Source organism: Vicugna pacos, chromosome 22 (assembly GCF_048564905.1).
Source record: "Vicugna pacos chromosome 22, VicPac4, whole genome shotgun sequence".
Taxonomy (NCBI): domain Eukaryota; kingdom Metazoa; phylum Chordata; class Mammalia; order Artiodactyla; family Camelidae; genus Vicugna; species Vicugna pacos.
This window is the reverse complement of record NC_133008.1, coordinates 13,050,102-13,072,102: the sequence shown is the minus strand read 5'-3', so window position 1 is coordinate 13,072,102 and position 22,001 is coordinate 13,050,102. Positions and strand designations below refer to the sequence as shown.

The 22,001-nt window shown below is 53.4% G+C and overlaps 1 protein-coding gene and 1 long non-coding RNA gene across 2 annotated transcripts in view; one reads left to right on the top strand and one right to left on the bottom strand.

Annotated features, from left to right (window-relative positions):
* Positions 1–1,556: 1,556 nt before the first annotated feature.
* Positions 1,557–2,278, bottom strand: LOC140688343 (uncharacterized). Its single transcript, XR_012062981.1, has 2 exons — positions 2,098–2,278; positions 1,557–1,887 (listed from the first exon to the last, which is right to left on the bottom strand). It is a non-coding gene; the product is annotated as an uncharacterized lncRNA (long non-coding RNA).
* A 9,748-nt stretch (positions 2,279–12,026) lies between these two features.
* The window catches only part of KCNIP1 (potassium voltage-gated channel interacting protein 1), a 316,261-nt gene continuing 306,286 nt past the window's right edge, over positions 12,027–22,001 (top strand). The window contains exon 1 of the mRNA XM_006198991.3: positions 12,027–12,307. Coding sequence (XP_006199053.1) covers positions 12,220–12,307 — 88 coding nt within the window. The 5' untranslated portion in view covers positions 12,027–12,219. The remainder of the gene's footprint in view (positions 12,308–22,001) is intronic.

The following is a 22,001-nucleotide window of genomic DNA, read 5'->3' as shown; positions in this document are numbered from 1 at the left end:
CTTAGAAAACACCTGGCCCAGCCTCAGGGGCACAGCAAAGGCTCAGCCACGCTGCTCCGGCTCCGGCACCTTTGCTGAGAGCCGAGGGGCTGTGCCCCACGGCTTCCTGTCCCCACCTGCCTCGGGGCCTCGTCCTGCCACCGCTGCCCCCACCAAGGGCGAGTGGCACTGGCAGGGCGCTCGCAGGGCGCACGAGAAGGCCTTGTGCTGCTCATGAATTTTTTATTTAAATTTACTGATTCCCTAATTATAATCTCAGCAAGAAGGAAGGGACCAAGACCGGCAGGGGTTGTCGAAGAGCAATTACTGGGCAATTTTCTTTTTTCCAGTGGAAGCGAAGGGAGGTGGGGGAGCAGGGACACAGGGAGGGGCGCAGCTCGCCGTGCCCTCTGTCTTCTGCTGGACGTAGTGTTCTCTGCCCTGTAGGCAGGGCCGGGTGGCTGCCTGGGAGCCAACTCAGCACTTCCTTGGAGGGCGGGCCGGAGGGATGTTACCTGGGAGGGAGGGGCAGTGGGGGAGGGCAGCAGGCCGTGGGTGGGGACTTACCGGTAGACTGACACCTCTTTGGCATTTCCCTCTTTCTTGAAAGGTTGAAACAGAGCCTTTTCGCCCCTTCCTTCCTGATTAACAGGTAACTTTACATACCTATTTGATGGGTCTGTTTCTTCTTTCCAACTTTCCGAAAGTAAAAAAAAACACTTGCATAGAATTATCCAGGGTGCTTGTCAAAGATTCCAACCCCAAAGTCTCCCCTCAGCATCTGCAGGCTTGGGGTGGGCGCTGGCACCTGCACTTGGCTAGTGGCCTGGGACAGTCTCAGACGCTGATGGCTGAGACCCCGTGGGGCGGGCTGTAAACTCCTTCAGCCCAGCCTGTTTCCACCTGGCAGCAAGCTGCAGGTCTGGGCCCCACGTCCAACACCTGGCAATCCATCATTTCATCCTTGGGCAACACACCTCATCACTCCTTGGATGCCTGTGGTCACTGCCTTTGAAAGTGAGTGTCAGGTGCAGAAAAGGATGGCTGAAGACTTGCTTTGTCCTCTGCACAGAGTGACCAAAATCGGTACGTTGCTGCTGGCAGAGTATCAGATCCAGGACTCCAAGCAGTTTTCGAGCATGAGAACAAATACACCCGGGCTTAAAAGTCTGGTTTCACCACCTCTAACCAGCAAAACAACTTTGAATGTGTTACAGAATCTCTCTGTGCTTCAGCTTCCTCAACTGTAAAAATAAGATAATGGTAGCACCGCTCTCCTGGAAGGATAACCGGAGATTACGTAAATACCGTACACAAACGCACATGCACGCACACGCATGCCCGTGCACACGCACGCACAAACGTGTGAGCGCACACGCGCAGTACCTCACAGAGTGCCAGGCACATACGAACTGCGAATTAGCTGCTATCGCTGAAGGCTGACTACGTACCAAGCACGGGACTGAATGCCATAGCAGGACTTCCTCGTTTAATCCTCACCACTGGTGAGTGGGTTTTTGTTCCATTTTACGGAGGAGAGAACTGAGACTCAAAGAGATGAGGTTACTGACACAAGGTTAAAGAAGCAGTAAGGTTGGAGCCACTGGTTTATTCATAAAATATTGACTGCTCTCTGTGTGCCAGGCTCTATTCTAGGCATCGGGGACTTTGTGGTCTACAAAATAGACAAGGTTCCTGGTCTCCTGGCAATCACATCTATTTGGGGGAGATTTGGATACAAAATCGTCTGACTCCAGAAGCCATGGGTCTGACCACCATGCGTACTGCCTTCTTGATAGGTGGTGGGTCTTCTGATCATCGTCACAGCCAGGCCTCTCCCCTCTCCTGCCCTGTGTCTGGGTCCTGGGACTCTGTACATGGTGGGACTTGCTGAGAAGAGCTCTGATCCTGGGGTGGGAGAGCAGATTGAGGGTAGCATACAGACCACCAGGTTCAGGGTCGGGGTTGTCGGGTCTTACAAACTATGAGTAGAAACAGCATTCATTTTACAGTCAAACCTAGCCTTTGGTGCCTATGGTTCCTGAAAACATTTTCCAGAGTCCGTTAGGTCTCTCCATCACTCAGAGGGAGAGCTGTTCCTCCCCAAGCCCCCCTCACCTACATCTCTGGAGCAGAAGGGAGGTCACCTGTGGCCAGGTGGGCTGCAGGTGGGGAGTGGGAACCTGGGCTCCCTGTAGTGAGACAGTGGGGGGGACCTGTGTTCTAGGCACAGAGCAGCCTCTGTAGGACTTCCCGTCAAGAAGATGGTGGGGCTGAGTGAGTCCTGGTCAGAAATAGCTCCTCCTGTGGTTGCCAAGGACAGCAACAAGTCCGCGGCAGAACGTTCTGGAATGCTCTTTCTTCTGAAGTCCTTGCCTCTGAACCTGAACTTACCCCAACTGTGCACATACACATCCCCGGGTTCTGGCCGCCCTGTCAGGCTCCTCGCCATCCTTTTCGCCACACCAGACAAGAGCTGCTTCCTCTGCTGGGCCTCTTGGGTGGGGCTTCCCCCGGCCCCTTCCTGCTCACCCTCCTGCTCCTCACCAGCTGGAAGCAGGGGTGGGTCATGACAGAGACTGGTCCCGAGCCCCATTTCAAGGCTCAGCTCTGCCTCCTGGAAGCCACCCCATAATATTTTTGGAGCCACTTAACATCCTAACGATTAGCAAACTATTGCAACCAGATGCCTGGGCTCCGCTGAGTCAGCAGTGGGGAACAGACCCCGGGCAGGGCCACTCTGGAGGAGTCGCATGACCTGCAGTCTCCTTGTCTGAAAATTGAAACAAAATGCTGAGGTTAAAAGGGACGAAATATGGGAAAGCACTTTGGAAAGTATAACACACAAGCTGATATTAGTATTTCTATTATGTTTGAAACCAGGAAGTCAGCTGAGATGCCTTATCCTTTAAGACTCCAGGGGCTTTTCCCGGATGCACCGCCCCGCCCCCGACCTCCACCACACAGTGGGCCCCTTCTGCTGTCAATCTCTTTGCTATTACGGAGACGTTGGGGGACAGGTGTGGGTCAGGTAGGGTGTTCTCAGTCACCTGGACCTCTGAGCACCTGCTAACACTGAATTAGGCTAACTTTAAGGTTTCATAGGTGCCCGGATAGTATTCCACATCAAATCCATCTGAATTTATAGATTGAATTAAATCTCTTCTAATTTTCACTTTAAAAAAAATCTGGCAAGTCCCTGGTGTGCAACCAACTTCATGGGAATTTTGGGGAGACAAAGGAAGTTTACTTCACAGTCACGCAGACAACTTAAAGGTGAATTTAAACAGGCATCTTCCTAAACGTCCCTTGGCTTCTGGATACCTGGTGGCCAGCCTCCAGCTTCTCTTTGCTAAGTCCTCTTCCGCTCTCTCCCGTCCCAAATTCCTACATCCGAGAAATGCAGATCTTTCTTCGAGGGCCCACACACCCCTCCACAAAGGCAAGCCCTCCCCCGAGCGGAGCTTAGGGGTCAGCATGTGGAATGATACCTCCGTTCTCTCCACCACACTATTACGTACGTGTCTCTGGACTCCTGCTTCCTGTGGGCAAGAGAGAGGAACAAGACCTAACTGGACGCTGCTGCTGCCGGGGCGCTGCGGAGCGCCGCAGAGAGGGGACCCAAGGCTGCACGAGGAACCTTCTGCCACGTGGTCATTTATCAGGGGTCTTAGCTCCTCAGGTCAGAGACCCGAACTCAAGCCTTTTCCCATCTACGTGGCAGAGTCTTCATAAAGCTTTGCCCTAAGATGACATAGTTCGCTGACCGGTTAGGGGATGTGCAACCCATTCATCCTCTTTCCAAGAGCTGAGCTGAAGCCACGGAAGCAAACGGACCCTGGGAGCACCTCCAGGTCCGTGGGGTCCAGTCCTGTGTGCTGCTGCCCTGAACCTCTGAAGCCCAGGCACACCCAGCTCTCAGACTCTTGGCCAGAGACAGAGACAAGAGATGCGAGTGGCTCAGGAGGCGAGACTCACAGTAATTCCAGACTCCAGATAATTCCACGTGCGATCAGAGCAGCCTGGAGGGGCAGCCGCGCGGGTCTCAGGTTCATCTCAGGTAGGGCGAGCTCTGTGGTCAACGGCGTAACAACAGCCGACAGCACCAACTGCACATGGTAATGGCGGCCGCTACCTGAGCACTTACTATGCGCCGGGTCCTTACGCACATTTTAACGGAAGACAATAAGCGAATGCCATAGCTACCTTCACTTTGCAGAACAAGGGTTCCTTTGTCTACACTCACAGAGCTAGGTTAGAAGCCCTTCACGTGGCCCTGCCTCTGAACCAGTATGCCACTCAATGCTTGGGTCCGCTCCCAACTTAGAAACGCACTTCTCAGGTCTTGTCGTATTTACCCTCACCTGGATGCACCCAGCCAGGAAGCTATTTCCCAACCATGTCACAGACAAGAAAACTGAGGCTTAGACAAGTGACAGGGTCTCCCTCTCCTTTGCTCACCAGGATAGGAGGGGGACGCAGCAGCAAAGGCACTGACATTCTGCAGTGGAACTAGAACCCGGGGCGGGGTGTGCGTGAGGGGTGTCTGTAAAAGGGCAGAGAGTCTGCCGCCCCATCATGAGCAAGCTGACACGCTAGGTGGAGGGAAATGACACAAACCACCCCAAAAGCCTTCACACCCCCTCTGCCACGCCATTGCCTCTTGCCCTTCCGGGAACGCGCCAGCTCGGCACTGAACTTGAATTATTCCTCTAAGAGTTGAATTGGTTTTGCCATTTGAGGTGCTGGGCACAGTGACAAGGGACGGTTTTCTCGGATCTGCTGTGAGCATTACACCAGAGTATGGGAAACAGCCCTACTCCGCGCCCCACTGGGGGCCCGATGCAAATGCCCCGCTGTCTCCCGCCTGCCCATTAGCCGCCCAGGACTCCCTGGCCCCATGGGCACTGATGTAATTACCAACATGAGGATGAATATTTAAAGGGACTCATTTAACGGATAAATGCCTCCACTCCAAGTTCCCTCCTTCACTGTCTCTGGATGCGTTTCTAGGAGGATTGTTCAGACTTAGACCCGGAGCTGCCTGTGGCTTGGCCTTCGTCATGTGACCATTATCCCCACTTTCTTGGTGGGTGGCCTTAAAGGTAGAGAGGACTGGACCGTCTGGCCTGGCCATGAGCATCAGGGTCAACCATCCTGTTATTCTCCATGTCCAGATCTGAGGAGGTAGGGCTGTGACTGATTCAGGGACAGGGAGGGACCATAGCCGCAAAGGGGACTGGCCACCCATGGTTAATTACCTCTTTATTTCTGACGCCCCGCCTTGGTGCCACAAAGGATTTGGGGTCATCGGTGACAATATAAATAGTAAAATGCAAGTGACCCAAAATCTGCAGGCAGCACAGGATTTGGGTTAAAACGCAGGCTCTGCGCGCTCATGGTCACTGTTGCTGGAGAGGCAGCTTCTCTCCCTGTGCGGGGGGGCCCCAGAGTGTGACCCAGGACTGTTGTCAAGTTAGCACCGAAAGTAGCTGCGACCCTGGACCCCCCTCAGTCCTGGGAAACCAGAATAGTTGGCCGCCCTGCCTGTTTAACAACACCAGCATTGATTCTGACAGTTGGGAGGTCTTATCCCCATTTTAAAGATAGGAAAACAGAGGCTTAGGGATTTGGAGTGACTGGCTTATGTGCACACACCTAAAGAGTGGGTAAAGTGGCAGTTTGAGGTCAAGTCTCACGGGCTGCAATATCCATGTTATCCACATTCCTCTAAACTGGGCAAGATCCTAACCAGAACAAAATTTCAAGCGTGTTCTGGTGAATTTATTTAAAAGAGCTTGGCAGCTGGAGGGACCCAAGGAGGGGGAGCTTGTCTCCATGAAGAGCAGTGGGGAGGTGGGTATTCTTTGGCTGGGCTGCCCTCACCACTGGGAAGGGGGAGAGGAAAACAGACCTGGTCGGGGAGCTTGCAGACCAGGGGGACGGACATCAGGCAGACACATACGTAACATAGAGGCAGAAAGTGCGAAGAGCTCGGAAGAAGGATACAGATTTCCTTACCTGCTGGGTGGGTGAGGGAATCTGCGGTGGGAGGGGTGCTTTCCAGATAGAGGTGTTGGAGGGACCTCTTCACAGAGGTGACATTGGAGCAGAAGCCTGAATAAGGTGAGCATGAACTTGTGTGAGGATAGTGTTCCAGGCCCAGGAAGAGCAATGCAAAGGCTCGGAGTCCGGGCCACACTTGGTCTGTGTGAGGAACGTCCAGGAGGCCAGTGAGGCTGGAAGGGAGTGAGCGAGGGGGAAGGCAGTGAGGAGGGAGAGGCGGCAGGACCTTAACCCCCCGCCTTGAAGGGAGGCTGAGGAAGGGTTTGAGCAACAGGAAAATGACACGACTGTGGCCTGGAGGTGACAGCAGTCAACCCCTGCTCCCCACCCCAGCCTCTTGGTCACAGCAGCAGTGTCCCCATGGGCCCCAGGGCTGGGGTCGTCTCTGGCCGGGTGGCTCAAGGTCAGGAGGCCTGCAGTGGGGGATGGAGGTGGGGCTGCCAGGGGTGTCCCCTCCCCCTTTCCCTGTGTCTCCAGTCGGGTGGCTCAGCAGCCTTGGTCTGCCTTCCTCCATGTCTCAGCGCCACTCCAGGGTCAGAGGCCTTTTATCTGATCATCGAAGTTCTCAGCAAGCTCTCCGTGCCCAGCGCTGCACTGGAATCTGAGGGAGCGTGGAGTTCAGTCACTGCTCTGTGCGTGGAATAGAAGCCTGGACAAAAGAGACACTCTCCCTGTTCTCTGGGCAGCTTACATCCAGAGAGAGGGGGTGTCATTAAACAAAGAGACACACACCCAAAGGAGTCCATGTTTATATGCGAATCAGCACAATTGTGCATCCTAGGTTGGAGAGGGAAGCAGTGGTGGGATCACCACGGGCCTGGAAAGCACTGCCAAGCGGCCTGGGTGTGGTTTTGAGGGCCCTGGGAAGTCACTGATGGCGTGTAAACAGGGGCTGAGCCAGCCGATGCTCTGTGAGATCGGGCCAGTCGGAGAGGTCCCAAGGAAGCAGAAGTGATGGGAACGGGGTCAGCTTGGATGGAGCTGGTGATGGCTTGGAAAGAGGGGAAACTTGAAGTTTCCCCCTCAAAACTGATGTCCACCAGGAACCTCAGAATGTGACCTGATTTGGAAATAGGGTCTTTGCAGATGCAACGAGTCAAATGAAGCTGAGGCTGTACTGAGTTGGGACTGTCGTCCAAGGACTCTTGTCCTTACGAGAAGGGGAAACAGAGACACTGACGCAGGAAGAAGGCCGCGGGAAGATCCAGGCAGAGCTGAGAGTGATGGGTCTACAAGCCAAGGGATGGGGAGGGTTGTGGGCAGCCACTGGAAGCCGGGAGAGAGGCATGGAATGGATTGTCCCCAGAGTCTCCAGAAGGAACCAGTGCCACCAACACCTTAATCTCTGACGTCTGGACTCCAGAACCAAACTTCAGTGAGAGACCAAATTTCTGTCATTCTAAGCCACGCAGTAGGAGGTGATTTGTTCTAGCAGCCACAGCAAACTGATACAGAGGGGAAGAAGGGTGAGGGAGAAATCAAGAAGGACTCCTAGTGCTGTGACCTGGGGGTCCTGGGAGGCACGGCGTGGTTTGTTGAGCTAAAGACATGGGAAAAGCCACCTGGGCTATTTGCAAACAGCAGGGCCCTGTGGACCTGGGTTACAGGACAGACATGTTTTGACGGGAAAGTTAGAGAAAAGAAGCATCTAGAATCAACTGTATTTAGGAACTGGGACCCCAGCCCTAAAATCTGCACTTTGTGGAGCTGTGCCCTGCTCTCGGTGGCTCTGGGAGGCCCGGGGATGCAGCGATGAGATGTAATGAGTCCTATTCGTAGGGCTTTGTGTTGGTCAGCCGAGGGCAGCCAGAGCCATGCCTGTGGCCTTTGGCATCCAGTTTAAGCTGGACCTTCTCCTTCCACGACTGCACAATACAGGGGCCCCCTGGTGCGCCAGGAGCGGGTCAGTTCTGAGAAGAGTGCGCCAGGGGCCCAAGCAAGACAGCATTGGGCAGGACGTGTCAGTGGGTAGCAATGGAGTGGCATTTAGGGGCGCCAACAGAGAAGGGATGGCTTCAGGGACCTCCTTGGTTCCTAGAAGCATCTGCAGCTGCACACACCCCCTTCTTGCCAACTCCATAGGAAAACCACGGTTCCTGCAGCCCCCAGCCGGACCCTGTAGACCTCCTGACACAGTTGAGTGCAAAGAGCATCAAGATCCCAACACAAGGGGCCCAAGCAACTCCGGCCAACAGTGCTGACGATTCTCCATCAGCTCTTAAGCATCATTTTCTCATAATGATGTTGGAAAGAAGGCCTGGAGGCCCAGCAAGAACTTGGAGCCAGTGTGCCCCTAAAGCAAGGCGCACTCCTCTCTGAGGACCACGCTGGTACAGGATGGATTTTTCTGAGACTTAGAGGGGAAAAAAGAATCTGGTTTAACTCAGAGGAAATTGCCTTTTTTTACCCACCTGTGTAAGCCTGTATTTAAATGCTAATATTTTGGGCCTGCTGAGAAGCCACATTTATTTTCTTCCTAAGCAGCAACAAAAATTGTTTATTTACAAGAATACTAGCTCCCTCCCTCCCTCCTCAGATCCTTGCTTTCATTTCCATCGATGGGATAGACAGTTCCCCCCCAAGACAAACAGAATCTGTAATCATTCCCCTCCCCAGACCTGGTTCTCTTTGTACTTTTCCTGTTTCTGTTTCTAGGACAACTGGTGCTTTTGGCTCCCTTCCATCCCCCCCCGGACTTTCTTCCAATCAGTCACCAGTCCCGTTGGGACTCGACCTCCTCCTCCTCCGGGGTGAGTCACCAAATCTGCTGGAGCCTCCACTTGCTCATCTGTAGAATGGGAATAATAAATAACAGTACAAAGCTCACGAGTTTGTGATAAGATGCAAATAATCCAAATACAACACCAGGCATGTTATCTGGTAACGGAGTAACAGATCACGGTGATTGTAGTGATTCTGATCCCCGTGGAGCCCCTCCATGGAATCTGCCCCTTTCCCCTTAGCGGCTGTCCTGCTATAAGCTGTTCAGTAAGCGCTGAGAGGGCTCCATCCAGCTGATTAGGAAAACATACACTGGTCACTATTCGCTTCGGAGTATTTTCATACTCTGAAATTCTCTACCTTAGAAATGTGTTTGCTTGTTTGTCGTCTGAGCACCCCTCTGCACTCCGCCTCTAAAACGCACGTCTGTCCTCTCTTGACCTTGCACTCAGAGAGGTCAGCACACTTTCCTGGGCCCAGATGCCATCTGGAGCCCCCATCTGTCTCTCCTCCTTCCTCCTGGAACTGGCATGTGAAGATTACCGTTAACAGTTTCAGGTGGTGAGATAACTGTCTTTCCACGTTCCTTTGGCTAATGTGCATCTGCACAGGGAGGCTGACTAATTATAAACTTGCTGATGGTTTAATTTCCCTGGTGCCACCCGAATACCGGCACGGCCTCTCTTGCTCCTCTTTTGCAGAATAGAACGTTTCTTGAGCAGAGAACGATCCTCTCCTGTATTCTGTCATGAAGTTAATACCGACACAACCTGCCTTCCTTCACTGGGAATGTTCTTGGCACACTAAACACCTCACCCACATTCCTGGGGATTTTGCTGTGTGATGTTTTGGATGCTACTGACCCTCTCTGGGCCTGAGTTGTTTATCTAAGACTGAGGGTTCAGATACTTGACACCGTGCTGTGTTCAGAGGAGAATCAGAAATGTTTAAGTTTTGAGTTACTACAGGGGAAATTAAAGCTTGGAGCCTGGCTCGAAGATTTCCAGTGATCCGGAAGCTTTAACCACACAGCCTCCATTTAGGCGAGGAGTTGTTTTAGGGGACAGAGGCAGGAAAGGTGGTACCACTGCCAACAGTGGCAGTAGTAGGAACAGCAGTAATGACCTTTGTCCCTGATAAAGTGGTATAATATGCCAGAAGCTATATTAAGCACATTGATTTCATTTATATCTCTCCCAAACCCTAGGAGGAAAGAACCATCCTTCCCATTTTACAGAAGGAAAAACTGAGGCTCATCTGCTTGCTCAGTAATTGCTAAATTGCAGACCTTAGGATCTCAGGTCTGTCTTTGGCCTTTGCACTAGGCTGTTCCTCAGCCCTAACAGTTACTACTCCAGAGAGCTGTGTGGCTGGTTTGGGGTCTCTGCTTACATGTCATTTTAATGGAGGGAAGACTTCCTCGATGACCCTGTGAAATAGGAGCCCCCGTCACTCTCTTTCCACTTGGTCAGCAAAGTGAACAAAATTCACTGGATAAATGGCTGTTGACAAGACCTTTGCATCTGACGATGAATCCACTCTATAGTTAGGTCCAGAAGGGCACTGACCATGTCCGTCTAGTGCGCCTGGCTTGGTGTTTTCTATATCCTGGGTGCTCGGTGTTTCCTGCATCCTGGCTGCTCAGCCCTTTTCTACAGACTGCAAGCTTAGTAAGTACTGGATATGTGAACAAGTGTATAAAAGACTAAGTTCCGTGAACATTCCCAGATACCAAATGCGTTTTAACTGGGACCTACAATACCTTAAGACAAAGAGTGAATAACATGACAATTTCAAGCCCTAAGATGCAAAATGCAACGGGGTATTTTCTGCCAGGGTTCCTTTCTGTTGTATGTGTTGTGACTCACACGTGCGGGCGGATCAGGGAGCGCAGGCCACTTTGGGGCTTGGAGAGAGGCTCTGTGCTAGTGGGCTGTCTCCGGGATCTGTTCTTGGAGCTGAAATTTATTGGAGACCACCTTAAGGGCTGAGGTTCGTTTCAAGGTTCACGTCCATGTGACTCACGGAAGATAAGGAAGAAACTAGGTGTGGAATATGAGTTCTGGTTTATCTGACGTTTTTGTCCCCTGGTAGTCTCCCTTCTCTGGCTCATAAGGAGTCCGAGTCTTCCCAAACATCCCGGAGAAGCAGATAATAGACAAGCTGATGGAGAGAAAGAGACAGACACTTCCAGGGCGCGGCTCAGCTCAGCTGAAGGTACGTTTCATATTTGCTGGTCTCACGGAACCACAGTGCATTAGCAGGTGGTACCCATGGTGATGGTCCACGGGGGCCGTTTAAATCACCAAGGAGAGTAAAGTGGGGATGTTGTGGGGGAGGGTCATGCCCTGTGTAGAGGGCGGGATGAGCTGTTTGCTGACATCCCATCCAAGCCACACAGACTGTGGTACTGAGTGGCAGCCAGACTTTTCATTAAGGGCTAGTTGGAGTTCATATTTGCACAACACCTTGTGGTTTCACTTCTAAGAACAATGTACTGTTGTCACATTGTTTGAATTTCAGTCATCCCTTTCTGCCATCTCTGAGGAATATTTTCTTCATCAAGAAAAGCCCTAATTGCACTCCTCTGCTATCCTAATGAGAGAGCACAGACTCTTATCTGCTCTGGAGTAGGTGTGTGTTTTAAGGGGAGCTGTCGGGGGACACCTGGAGCCAGGAGACAGCGAGGCATTGGCTTTTAAGTCACTAAGTCACGGAGGTAGACAGCCCCAGCTGCTGGAGCCAGGGAGCTGCCCCCACCCCCACCCCCACCCCCGACTCTGGTGCTCCCCACTCAGTTCGACTTCTCTGTGATGCAAACCAGGCCGCTCAGAGGCTGCCTGCAAACTTTCCACTGAGTGCACAGCAGCGATCTCCTGCTCTGGGTGGGGGAGTTCTAAGATCACGATCAAAGCACGGCACGGAGAATTGATCTATTAGATTAACCAGGAAGGAAAAGAGCGGGAGAGCGAGCCGGGAGGCTGTGGAGCGGAGTGTTTTCGCGTGGCAGTCCCCTCCCTTCTGACTCGAGTATTAATTGCTACATTACCACTGCCATGTAAGAAAGACAGTCAGCAAAGCCTGGGAGAGCTCCGGCTCCTCCTTCCCTGCTCTGCTCAGCTTCACTCTCCTCCTCGGTCCCCTCAGAGCGCCCTGTGCCCTGGCAGTGCTGCCCCAGCCCTGGCATCCCGAGGTCCTGCCGTGGCGAGGACTTGGGTGGACAGCAGGAGGGGGTGGAGGGAGGGAGAGAGGAAGGGAGCAAGCATCGTGCCCTGCAGGCTCTCTGGATGCAGAAGCTGGACTCACTGCAGAGGCAGCTGTGCTGTTCCCGGAGCTTCTGGGGTGCGACCATCCCTCAGGGTTCGCCTAGGCAGGCTCCGAGTTCCAGGGGCAAGCTAGGTGGGTGCCTTGCTTTCCGGGCGCTGACACAGACCCTGCCTTCCCTCTGCCACCATGAGCAGCTGCTCCAAAAGATGCAAGCTTGGGTTCGTGAAATTTGCCCAGACCATCTTTAAGCTCATCACCGGGACCCTCAGCAAAGGTAGGGAGCCTGGCCTAACCCTCGTTTTCTGTCTTGGTGTCGTCTGGCTAGTCAAAGTGCCTCGGTGTGGTAAGTGTGGCTGTTCCGGTGCGCCTGGGTCTCAGAGGAACCTGGGGGGAAGTCAGTGGCTGGGATTCGGGGTTGCCGACAACCTGGGTCCTGTCTCCGAGCAGGTGGGCACCGGGCCAGGGAGCTCAGCCGGCTGTAATTGCCTGGAACTTTGGAAATGGGTTTGGTGGTGTGTGGCTGATTGGTTACAGGCGGGCAGAGGGACGGCTCCTTTCCCAGAGCACTCAAAGCGGCTTAGCGTGACTAGAGTTTCAAGAAGTTATCCAAGGAGTGTTGTGTCCTGTTGTGTCCTGTTGATAAAAGAGAGATTTGATGCGGTGGGCTGTGAGTAATTCTGCGGAAGAAAGATGCTGCTGGGGCCTGCAGGAGGTGGCCATGGGGCTGGAATCCACCGCACACTGAGGAATACGGGATCCGAATCAGCTCTGGGTCTGATGTGCCAGGAGCTTTCTCTCGTTGGGTTCCAGGGTCCTGAGTTTCTTGGCTGTCCTTCCACATCTCCTACCTACACCTTGTCTGTTGTCTCTACTTCTCCAAGGACTGGGGTGGCAGGGAATTTGCAGATGTAACTCCCGGGGCAGCCCAGAAAGGCTGGTTGTGGAGCAGAACTAGGACTCTGCATGCCCAATTCAGTCCCAAGATGCAGAAGGGAGGCAGGCTCACTTCGCAGGGGCGCCCCTGTCTCTGGGCCCCTATGTTAACGCTCTGCACCAGGAAGGGTGAGGCACTCAGAGACACTCTGGCAAACTTTCTGGGGATAAAATTTAAAGAAAGAGCAGCAGTGTGATGTGGTTCCACTGGCTGAAAAAATGTCTTTAAATATTCATGCTCTCTTTCACAAGGAGCCTTTGGAGGAGAGGCATTGGAAACAGCAGGCAGGGTATTCGGGGAAGGAAGGAGGCCTACAAACCCTTGATGGGGATTTTCTGAATGACAATGAGCGAAAATAAAGGCCCTGCGTGGCCAGCTCTGATGACCAGGTTCAGGTCCCCGGATGCCCAGCAGGTCCAGCCTGGTGCAAATTGCAAGGTGGGTGTAGGAGGAGGAAGAGTGAGATTTTGTTTATCTCCTTTCTCTGGCCCTTTCATCGCTCCTGTTCTGTCCCTATTACACTTCTGAAAATCGGTCACTGCCTCCTCCAGGAAGCCCCGGTGGACTGAACGCCCAGTGCTAAGCGTCAGGCTGCCGGGCAGAATTACTACGGGTTCCAAGTGGGAGGCACTGAGGTGAGGCGGAGAGAGCAGAGGGCTTAGAAGATTGTGCAAAGTTCCCCTGTTCAATCCTCTGACATAAATTAAGGGTTTTCTCCCACATTAAGTATCCCAGGATGGGGTGGGTGATGGGTGAGGGGCGTCATCCGATCTCAGTCTCTATTTCCAGGGAATGCAACAGAAAGTGCTTTGGCCTGGACTTAGGAAACCTAGGTCTCAGCCCCAGCTTTGCTCTCTGTGCAAGTCACCCCCTCTCTGAGCCTCAAATGAATCTGTTACCTCCAACCTGTCTAGCTCCCAGCATGGTCTCAAGGATCCAGGGAAGCTGAGTCACGGGATCCCTTTGCAGAGTGTGTTGCAGTGACCACGCGTGAAGGAGCGCTCAGGGACTGAGATGTGCGTGAGTCTGGAGAGGGTAACCCAGGCCGTCTCCTCTGCCTGCCCAGGGTTGAAACCTCCTTAATGTAGCTGGCTGCAGGTGGGTCTGGGCAGCCCTGGCAGCGTCAGAGGGAGAGATCACAGGTGGACATTGTGCAGCAAGAGAGGTGAGTGTGAGCAAGTGGGTCAGGCAGGGAGAGAGAGTGGGTGCAAAAGGGTGTGTGTGTGTGTGTGTGTGTGTGTGTGTGTGAAAGAGAGACAGAGAGATGGAGAGACAGCGGTATTTAAATGGCTATTTGAATAAATGAGCATGAAGATACTTTGGTTTGCGCATTTGCTTACAACCATTTGCTCAACATTTATTCATTGAGCTCCATACCTCGTGCCACATTTGTTGCCAGACACTGGACATATGGATGAATAAGACTCAAGCCCTCTGTCAAGAAAGGTGCATTCTCGTGGGGGCACAGACCAAAGACACAGACACCACGGGGGCAGCACCCTAAGCACTGAGATGGAGGGAGGCATGGGGGCCACCAGGCACAGAGGAGAGAAGCCTGGGGCAGATGGAGAGGCTTCTCCAAAGGTGGCATCTAAACTGAGATGAGCAGGAGGGGCAGGGCTGGAGTGGAGGGGGGCTGGTGCCAGCAGAGGGGGCAGCACTGGCACGTCGGCTTCTGCAGAGAAACCAGCCAGTGGTCAGGACGGCCCCTTCTCTCCTCTCAGCATCCCAGAGACTAACATCCACGTGACACTGAAAGGACTCCATGGGGACCGGCACTGGGGACCAAGTGGCCGCCTGGCCTTCCTCTGACCTGCTTCAGTACTGAGTTTTCTACAGCCAGGGCCCCGGGAGGTGACCCACGGCAGGCGCCAGGGCAGGACCGCGTCTCCTGGCTCCATAGAGAGCACCGAGTGTTTGTACACAGCCCTGGCTCTGCGCGAGGCACACGCTGGAAACCAGTGTTCTGCCCGAACCAGGTGTTTGGTAAATATTTTTTAAATAAATGATCGAGAGAGCAGGGCCAAGCTCAGAGCAAGGGAAGCAGAGAAAGATCTTCCTAATGTGTGGACCGGCCCTAGATGATTCAGCCTAGACCCTACTTTTACGTAATGATTTCTGGTTTTCAGTGTGATTTCACTTATTCTTTATTCATCACATGGAGTCTTAAATTTGCAATAATCCCATCTTTAGAAGAGGTATTTCTCTTTGCTCCTTTCAGGACTGAGGAATGAAAAGATTCTATTGGACCAGGTACCTCCTGTTGGTCGTGGGGACAATGTATTGTTTCTTACCTGCCTTGGGAACAGGGGGACAGGAAGGGCCCACGACCACCCCTCGGTGTCTGGCCTGCTCCTGTCCTGGCCACCTCCCCCCTCGCCGGTGCCAGCAATCCCCGTTCCCATTGGCCTTAGCTGCGGAGGGGCCCAGATTTCTCATGGGAGCTCTTTTCAGAGATGAACTGATAGGTCCTCCTGCTCACACATCTCCTTGACTTTGAACTTTTCCTTCAATATGTGATCTGTCTTTCCTTCAGGAACATGTTTGCTAAAGGCTGTTTTCCCCTCTCGACTTACGCTCTGTGAGGGCAGGGAGCATGCGCATTTTTACCCACCACGGTAGCCAGAGTGACTCACCCAGTGCCCAGCCCAGAGCAGGCACTTCATCAATAGAATTAAATGAATGAAGCAGCGCTACACGGTGCCCTGAGATGATGCTTGAAGTAGGAGTTTCTAGGAAGCACCGTGCACGCACGTGCTTCCCAGAGGTGCTCAGTCAACACTCTCTCAGTTCTGTCCACTTACAGGACCTGTAGCCAGAGGGTGAGCCTCAAGCCAGACAAATCATTCAGAATGGTGCCTGAGCTTCTTAGTGTCCTGGGAAGGGCACTGAAATTGTCACAAGAGGGGAGGCTATGTGTGTGCTGCAGGGGTGGGGGGGTGTTCTGGAACCCCCACTTCCGCTCCTTCAGCTCTGCTTTGATTTGTTTTACATATTGAGTTTCTCTGAAATCTAACAAATGAGTTTCTCTTACTTAAAGTAAAACAGTTTGCAAACCAGTTATGCAGTGGAAAAGGCATTTGGTTGCCAGACGGGGACATCCTTGGGTTCTCTGAGCACTGGCTGGGAAGCCTCATGCTGGGTCCCTCACCTCTCTCTGGCCTCAGTTACCTAATCTATAAAATGGAATCACAAATGCCCTCTTATTGGGATTAGATGAGACTGTGTATCTAGAGCTCCCTGCTTGGTCAGTACTCGGGAAGTGCTCCCTGGTGCCGCTGCAGTGATTGGCTGATGCGCTCGGGGCTGTGAGCAGCTCTGGGCAGACACTCCTCACTCACTGCTTGTTTCTTGAGCCCCTGACACAGATTCTGAGAGCAGCTTCTTTAGCATCTAGAGCACCTGCTGTTTCCCGGCTCCTGAACCTGCCCTCCTAAGGCCCCACCCAGTGCTGAAACTGACCCTTGAGCCGTTTCCCACACCCGATTCCCTGATGAGGAGTTAAAAGGCTGACTCCCAGAGCCGGGCCCTTCCCTGCTCTGAAGAACTTAGCAGAAGCCCAGCTCCTGGCTTGGATGCCCAGTTAAACTGGGCCCTGGGGAGCCTGCCTCCTCCTCTTCCTGTGCAGCTAGCTCTCCAGCCCCCTCTCAGACCCCCGGGGGCTGGGGGCAGGAGCCAGAAGTCGTGCAGGCGCCACTCTGGCTGGGGAAGTTTAAGCCCATTTCCTTCTGCATTTGGGGACCCCATCTGTCACCCCAGGCACAGATGGCAAAGCCAAAGCAAGCAGGAAGGAGGAATCCAGTCCAGGAGAGCTTCTAGTCTACCTGACTACGCGCATGGCTGCAGGGTGCAGAGTGGGGCCGTGTTGATCTTGTAAGATTTAGCTCAAGGACATTGCCCTGGAGCCCCAGGGCAGGGAGTACGTGACCCAGGTTGTTTCTCTCCGTGCGAGGCAGGACCTCAATTTCAGACCCACCAGAGTCATGCTGTTCCTCTGGCCTCTTCTCCACCGCTGTTCAGGAGCCTGAGTCAAGAAACTGACTTTGAACTTGGAGAGGGCTCTGCTCTCAGGCAGGCTGGGCTTGAGTCCCAGCCCTGCTGTCCACCAGCTGTGTGAGCTTGGGCGAGTTGCACAGCTCCCCGCAAACCAAGCTTCCTCGCTGCTCGTTGGAGATAACGGCTGTGTCAACCACACAAGGCTGTTTTCTAACTCAACAAGGACAAGTCACAGACTAGCAGCTAGCAGGGCAAGGGGCAACCCTGTACCAGCAGGGCACTGAGAGGGAGTCCCTCCAACAACTGCATGCCCTAGGCACCTCTCTTGTCTCGCCCCATCCTGACCCTGGAAGCAGGCATTGCAATCACCATTTTAACAGTTTTAAAGAAACTGACCTTTAGCTAAGCCAGGTGGCCCAGCTGGCAATGAGTAACAGAGTTGGGATTAGAACCCAGGTCCTAGTAGGGCCATGACCAAGTGCTTGCCTCTCCATAGAGCTGGAGAAGACGCCCCTGTGGGCATCGCTCCCACCTTGTCACCAGCACAGTGCCCCCAATTTCCTGCTAATTTCTTAGGTAGGTTTGTCAAGTACCTGCTGGCTCACTTCGGGGCAGCCACCTGTCTTGCAAGGGGTTGGGACAAATTCCCTAATGTGGCATGGCCTGGGTTAAGGAGTAAGCTTAATGGGAATCATTAATTATTTCCATTATTATAAATAATTACATAATACATAAATATTAAATATATAAATACATAATTAATGGGAAAAATTACTAGGAATAAACTTAAAGGGAACACCCCACAGGCCAAGGTCAGCGAGACAGCCGCATGTGTGCCCTCCTCCCATCACTCTCATCTCTCAGACAGGTGCGCTGCGGCCCCAGCACCTGCTGGATGGTGAGTGCACACTGCACCCATGAGGGCCTCTCCCCCACTGCTCCCCCTCCTCACAGGGCAAGTGTGAGAAATGCACGAGATTTAGGGCACCGGGCAGCCTGGAACTGAGATATAGACTGCTTGCTAGAATTGTCTAGGAAAGCAATGGCCTTGACTCTGGGGCTCTGGGAACCTGTGAGATGTGACAGTGCCCTCTGCCAAAAGGAGGACATCACCTGTCTCCTGAGAAGCTCAGCTTGTGCGCAGTGCACCTCCCTTTGCTGGGGAAGTTAGAGTCTCCACCAGCCCGGACCCCAGCTAGCTCCCTGTCCTGGCCCTGCAGGCAAGCACCAGCTCGTGTCAGCACGGCCCCCTCCCTGGTTGCAACTGGGAACCTCTGAGTGCTTGTGCCTCGTCACTGGCAGAAGGTTCAGTCATTCTGGTCCACGCCTGGCTCTCCCCTCCCAAGCCAGCGCCCACCACCGTGGGCAGTGTGCTCGCTCTGTCTCTCCTGATGCCCACGAGTCCTCATCCCAGCCTACAGCTCTCTTACCCTTGTCCCTTTGTCACAGGCCCATCACTCCCTGATCCGTTTTGCTGGCCAGGTGCTCTCTGGGGTCCCCGTCATCCCATATCAGAGGGGAAGGAGGAAGCTGGGACCTCCCCCACCTACCAAGCCTGTCCCTCTCTGGGGCCTCCGGGCACATCTACCCGATGACACCAATACCAGGCAGGAATAATTTGTTCAAGGCAGCTTATCCCGGCAACGCTGCACAGACATCCTATTAACTTTAGGACCACGGGGGAGCAGCTGGTTTGTTCCAAATTAAAAGTAGCTGGAAATGGGCCCCTCTGGCAGGCAGGAGGGCCGCAGTACAAAGATACAGGATGGAGTGGATCAAATCAGGTCTTAATCAGCCTTTGGAGGCCGGGAAGTCCCTGGTTGTGCCAGTGTGACCCTCACCTTCCCCATTCTTCTTAGGGTTCCAGAATCTTCCAGGCCACAGAATCTTCTCTGGACCCTGAGTCCCAGGCCCCTAAAAACTGTTGATTCTTAAGAGCAGAGGTGGTCGTGTGAAGCAGCCATCGATGGCAGGAAAATGCAGGGGAAGCAAGCGCCCAGCCCTGGAGCCAGATCGTCCTGGGTTCAGGTCCTGCCACTTGCTGGCAGGTGAGCCTGGGGCAAGCCACTTCCCACTTTGAGTCTGTGTCCTGCCCTGGAAAATGGGGCCAGTAATTCCCAGCTCATGGGGCTACGAGGAGATGGTGCACGTGACATGCCGAGTACCCGGCACATAAGGGCTGCCTGGTGACAGTCAAGTGCCTGCCCTTCTCTTCCTCTCCTGCGATTAAACCTTGGACTTGCAGCCAGCAGACAGGAGGCAGAGCGAAAAGACACAAGGCTATAGGTCAAGTCGTCTGGCTCTTCTCTCGATGTACTGCTTCTCCAAAGCTGTCACCTCTGCCCCCAGTAACTCTCAGTTACAACTTCCATAACTGAACTTGTCCACCGCTGAAAGTAGCCTTTTTATTTAGTGATTCATGTATTTATTGGCCATCCCTTTGCCCCTGTGAGAACATGAGCCTTCACCGCATGGGGCTGATGGGCAGTGCCTGGAGCACCGGATGGATGTTGAGCAAGTGATGACTCACAATCTTCCCTGCCCAGCAGCATCGGGCTGTAGGACTGGAGTCCTTTATGGAGCCCAGGGCTTTGTCAGGCTGCTTCAGAGGGCTCCCACTCCCCATGTCCCTGTTCTGAATTTCTGTGCAGGAGTTTGACAGAAGCCGCCAGCCACGATGACCTTGATGAGATGAGGGGTCAGTGCTGGCAAGACCAAGGGCCCCTCTTCCATTCCAGTTCTGGAGTGCCCTGCAGGACTGCCCACTACAGCTGGCCAGATGTGCGGGGGGGGGGGGTCGGGCTCCTCCCAGGATACATCTGCTCCCCGTCTAGAGGGACAGGAGCAAGGACCCAGGCTCTGAGGGCCCCCACAGAAGGGCAGAGGGTTGTGCAGAGAAAGCAGAGATGTGGAGATGGCACAGGCCCCCAGGACAGCTGGGTGGACGTGGAAGCGGGACTCCAGGGCAAGGCGTGAGAGAAGACATTTACCATCACCAATGACCTCCCTCCCGGTACTCCTCACAGTCTGGATGCAGAAGAAAACCTCCCTCCTGTTGGGCTGGGGACAGGAGGGCCACGAGCACACAGCCAGCCGTGGTTCTCTCTCCTTCAAGCCATCACGTTCCATTTTGTGTTCTTAGAGCTTCAAAGAGCAGCAGATTTGGACCCGGGCCTGGATTTGAACCCAGATCATCACCTTTGCTCCTTGAGCAGGTGGCTTCCCTTCTCTGGGCCTTAGTTTCTTCATTGCTAAGATGAGGGAGTTGCCAGCTTCAAAGGTCCCTTCCGGCTTTGGAATGATGAGATTTAGTAGCCATCACTGCAACACTCCTCATGGCACCTGCTCTGTGCCTGACTTTGCACTAAGCACCGCGTGTACCCTTTTATTCAGCGCACACAAGAACCCTGGGAGGGGGAGAGCTCTCGTTATCCCCAGCTACGGATAAGAAGTTCTGAGCTTCAGAGAGGAGAGGGCACAACTCCAAGTCACACAGCCAGCTCAGAACGGAGCCAGAATTAGGAGTCGGGGGCTGTCTGTCTGCAGATTCTGGTCTTCCCTGCTACATGACACTCCGTCCATTTCTAGAACTCAGATCCCGTGTAGAAAAGTAACAAGACAAAACCGGTTCTTTCCCAGTTTGACCGAAGGTGACACATGCTCCTGCTTCAGAAGGCGAGGTCTCAAGGCCCCTATTCTGACCGAAGCAGCACAACTCTGGGGACTTCCCAAGACCGGTGCCCCCCAGGCTGCACCCCAAACCATCACCCGTGGATCACCTCTTCCGCTGTAACAGCCAAACAATATGGGAGGACTAGCAGGCCAGCTGAGACAGCACGGAGGGGAAAGGAATGAGTTACCACCCAGCGAGCATTCTCACTGTCGTTCCAGTCTGGCCAATTTTCATTTCTTGCTGGAATGAGGTGGTTTGGAAGCAGAGGCAGATAATTGGGCAGGAGTCAAGGAGGGAGAGATGTGATTCTGAGGCTGGTGTCTGAGAGGCTGGGGTTAGCCTACCCCAGTTTTCTTTCTGTAATCTTTCTGATTAACCCTGGGCCAGTCTGGGCGGCATGTTTTCAAACCATCTGTGTTTGGCAGGCAGAGCCAAGCCCAGGCTTGCAGCTCGCTATCTGCAAACATCAGCCGGGAACCCGCTGTCCCTCGGAGCCCGAGATGCTCCCAAGCCACGAGGCATATTGGACTGAGGGATGATCCCGCCGTCCTGGTGCTGATTAACCCTGCCCGCGCCTCACGAGTCCAGAAACAGCAGCCCGTCGTGCCAAACTCAGCAGGCACCGTGCAAGGAACAGTCACTGCCACCGTCCTTTGTTTGTTTGCCGGGGCCTTACAAGGATCCCTGCATTCCATCCAGCCCTGACCCTGTGAGTTACCTACTTTTGTTATTCCCACCCTGAGGCCGAGAGAGATTGGAAAACTTGCCCAATCACAAAGCCAGAGCTGTGACTCTGGAGATCCCATATAGCACAAAAGAAGCACACTCTGGATCCAATCCCTCAGCACCGTTACCCCCTGCTATGGACTGAATTGTGTCCCGCCCCCCTCACCCCCCCCCCAAATTCATATGTGACTTTGAAATGACTGTATTGGAGATAAGACTGTAAAAAGGTAATTAAGGTTAAATGAGGTCATATGGGTGGGGCCCTGATCTGATAGGACTGCTGTCCTTATAAGAAGAGGAGGAGACACGCACACAGATAACAGACCATGGCCAGAAGGACACAGCATCCATCTGCAAGCAGACGAGGGAGGCCTCCCCAGAAACCAGCCCTGCCAGCACCTTGCCCTTGGACTTCCAGCCTCCAGAACCATGAAAGAAATCAATATCTGTTGTTCACGTTGCCCAGTCTGCGATACTTTGTTACAGCAGCCCTAGGAAAGGAATCCGCCTCAGATACAATTCTTTGCATAGCATCCTTTCCCATGTTTGGTTTGTTGTCATAAATCTACATAATATAAAATTTACCATTTTAACCATTTTGAGGTGTGCAACTCAGCGGCATTAAGTACACTCACATTG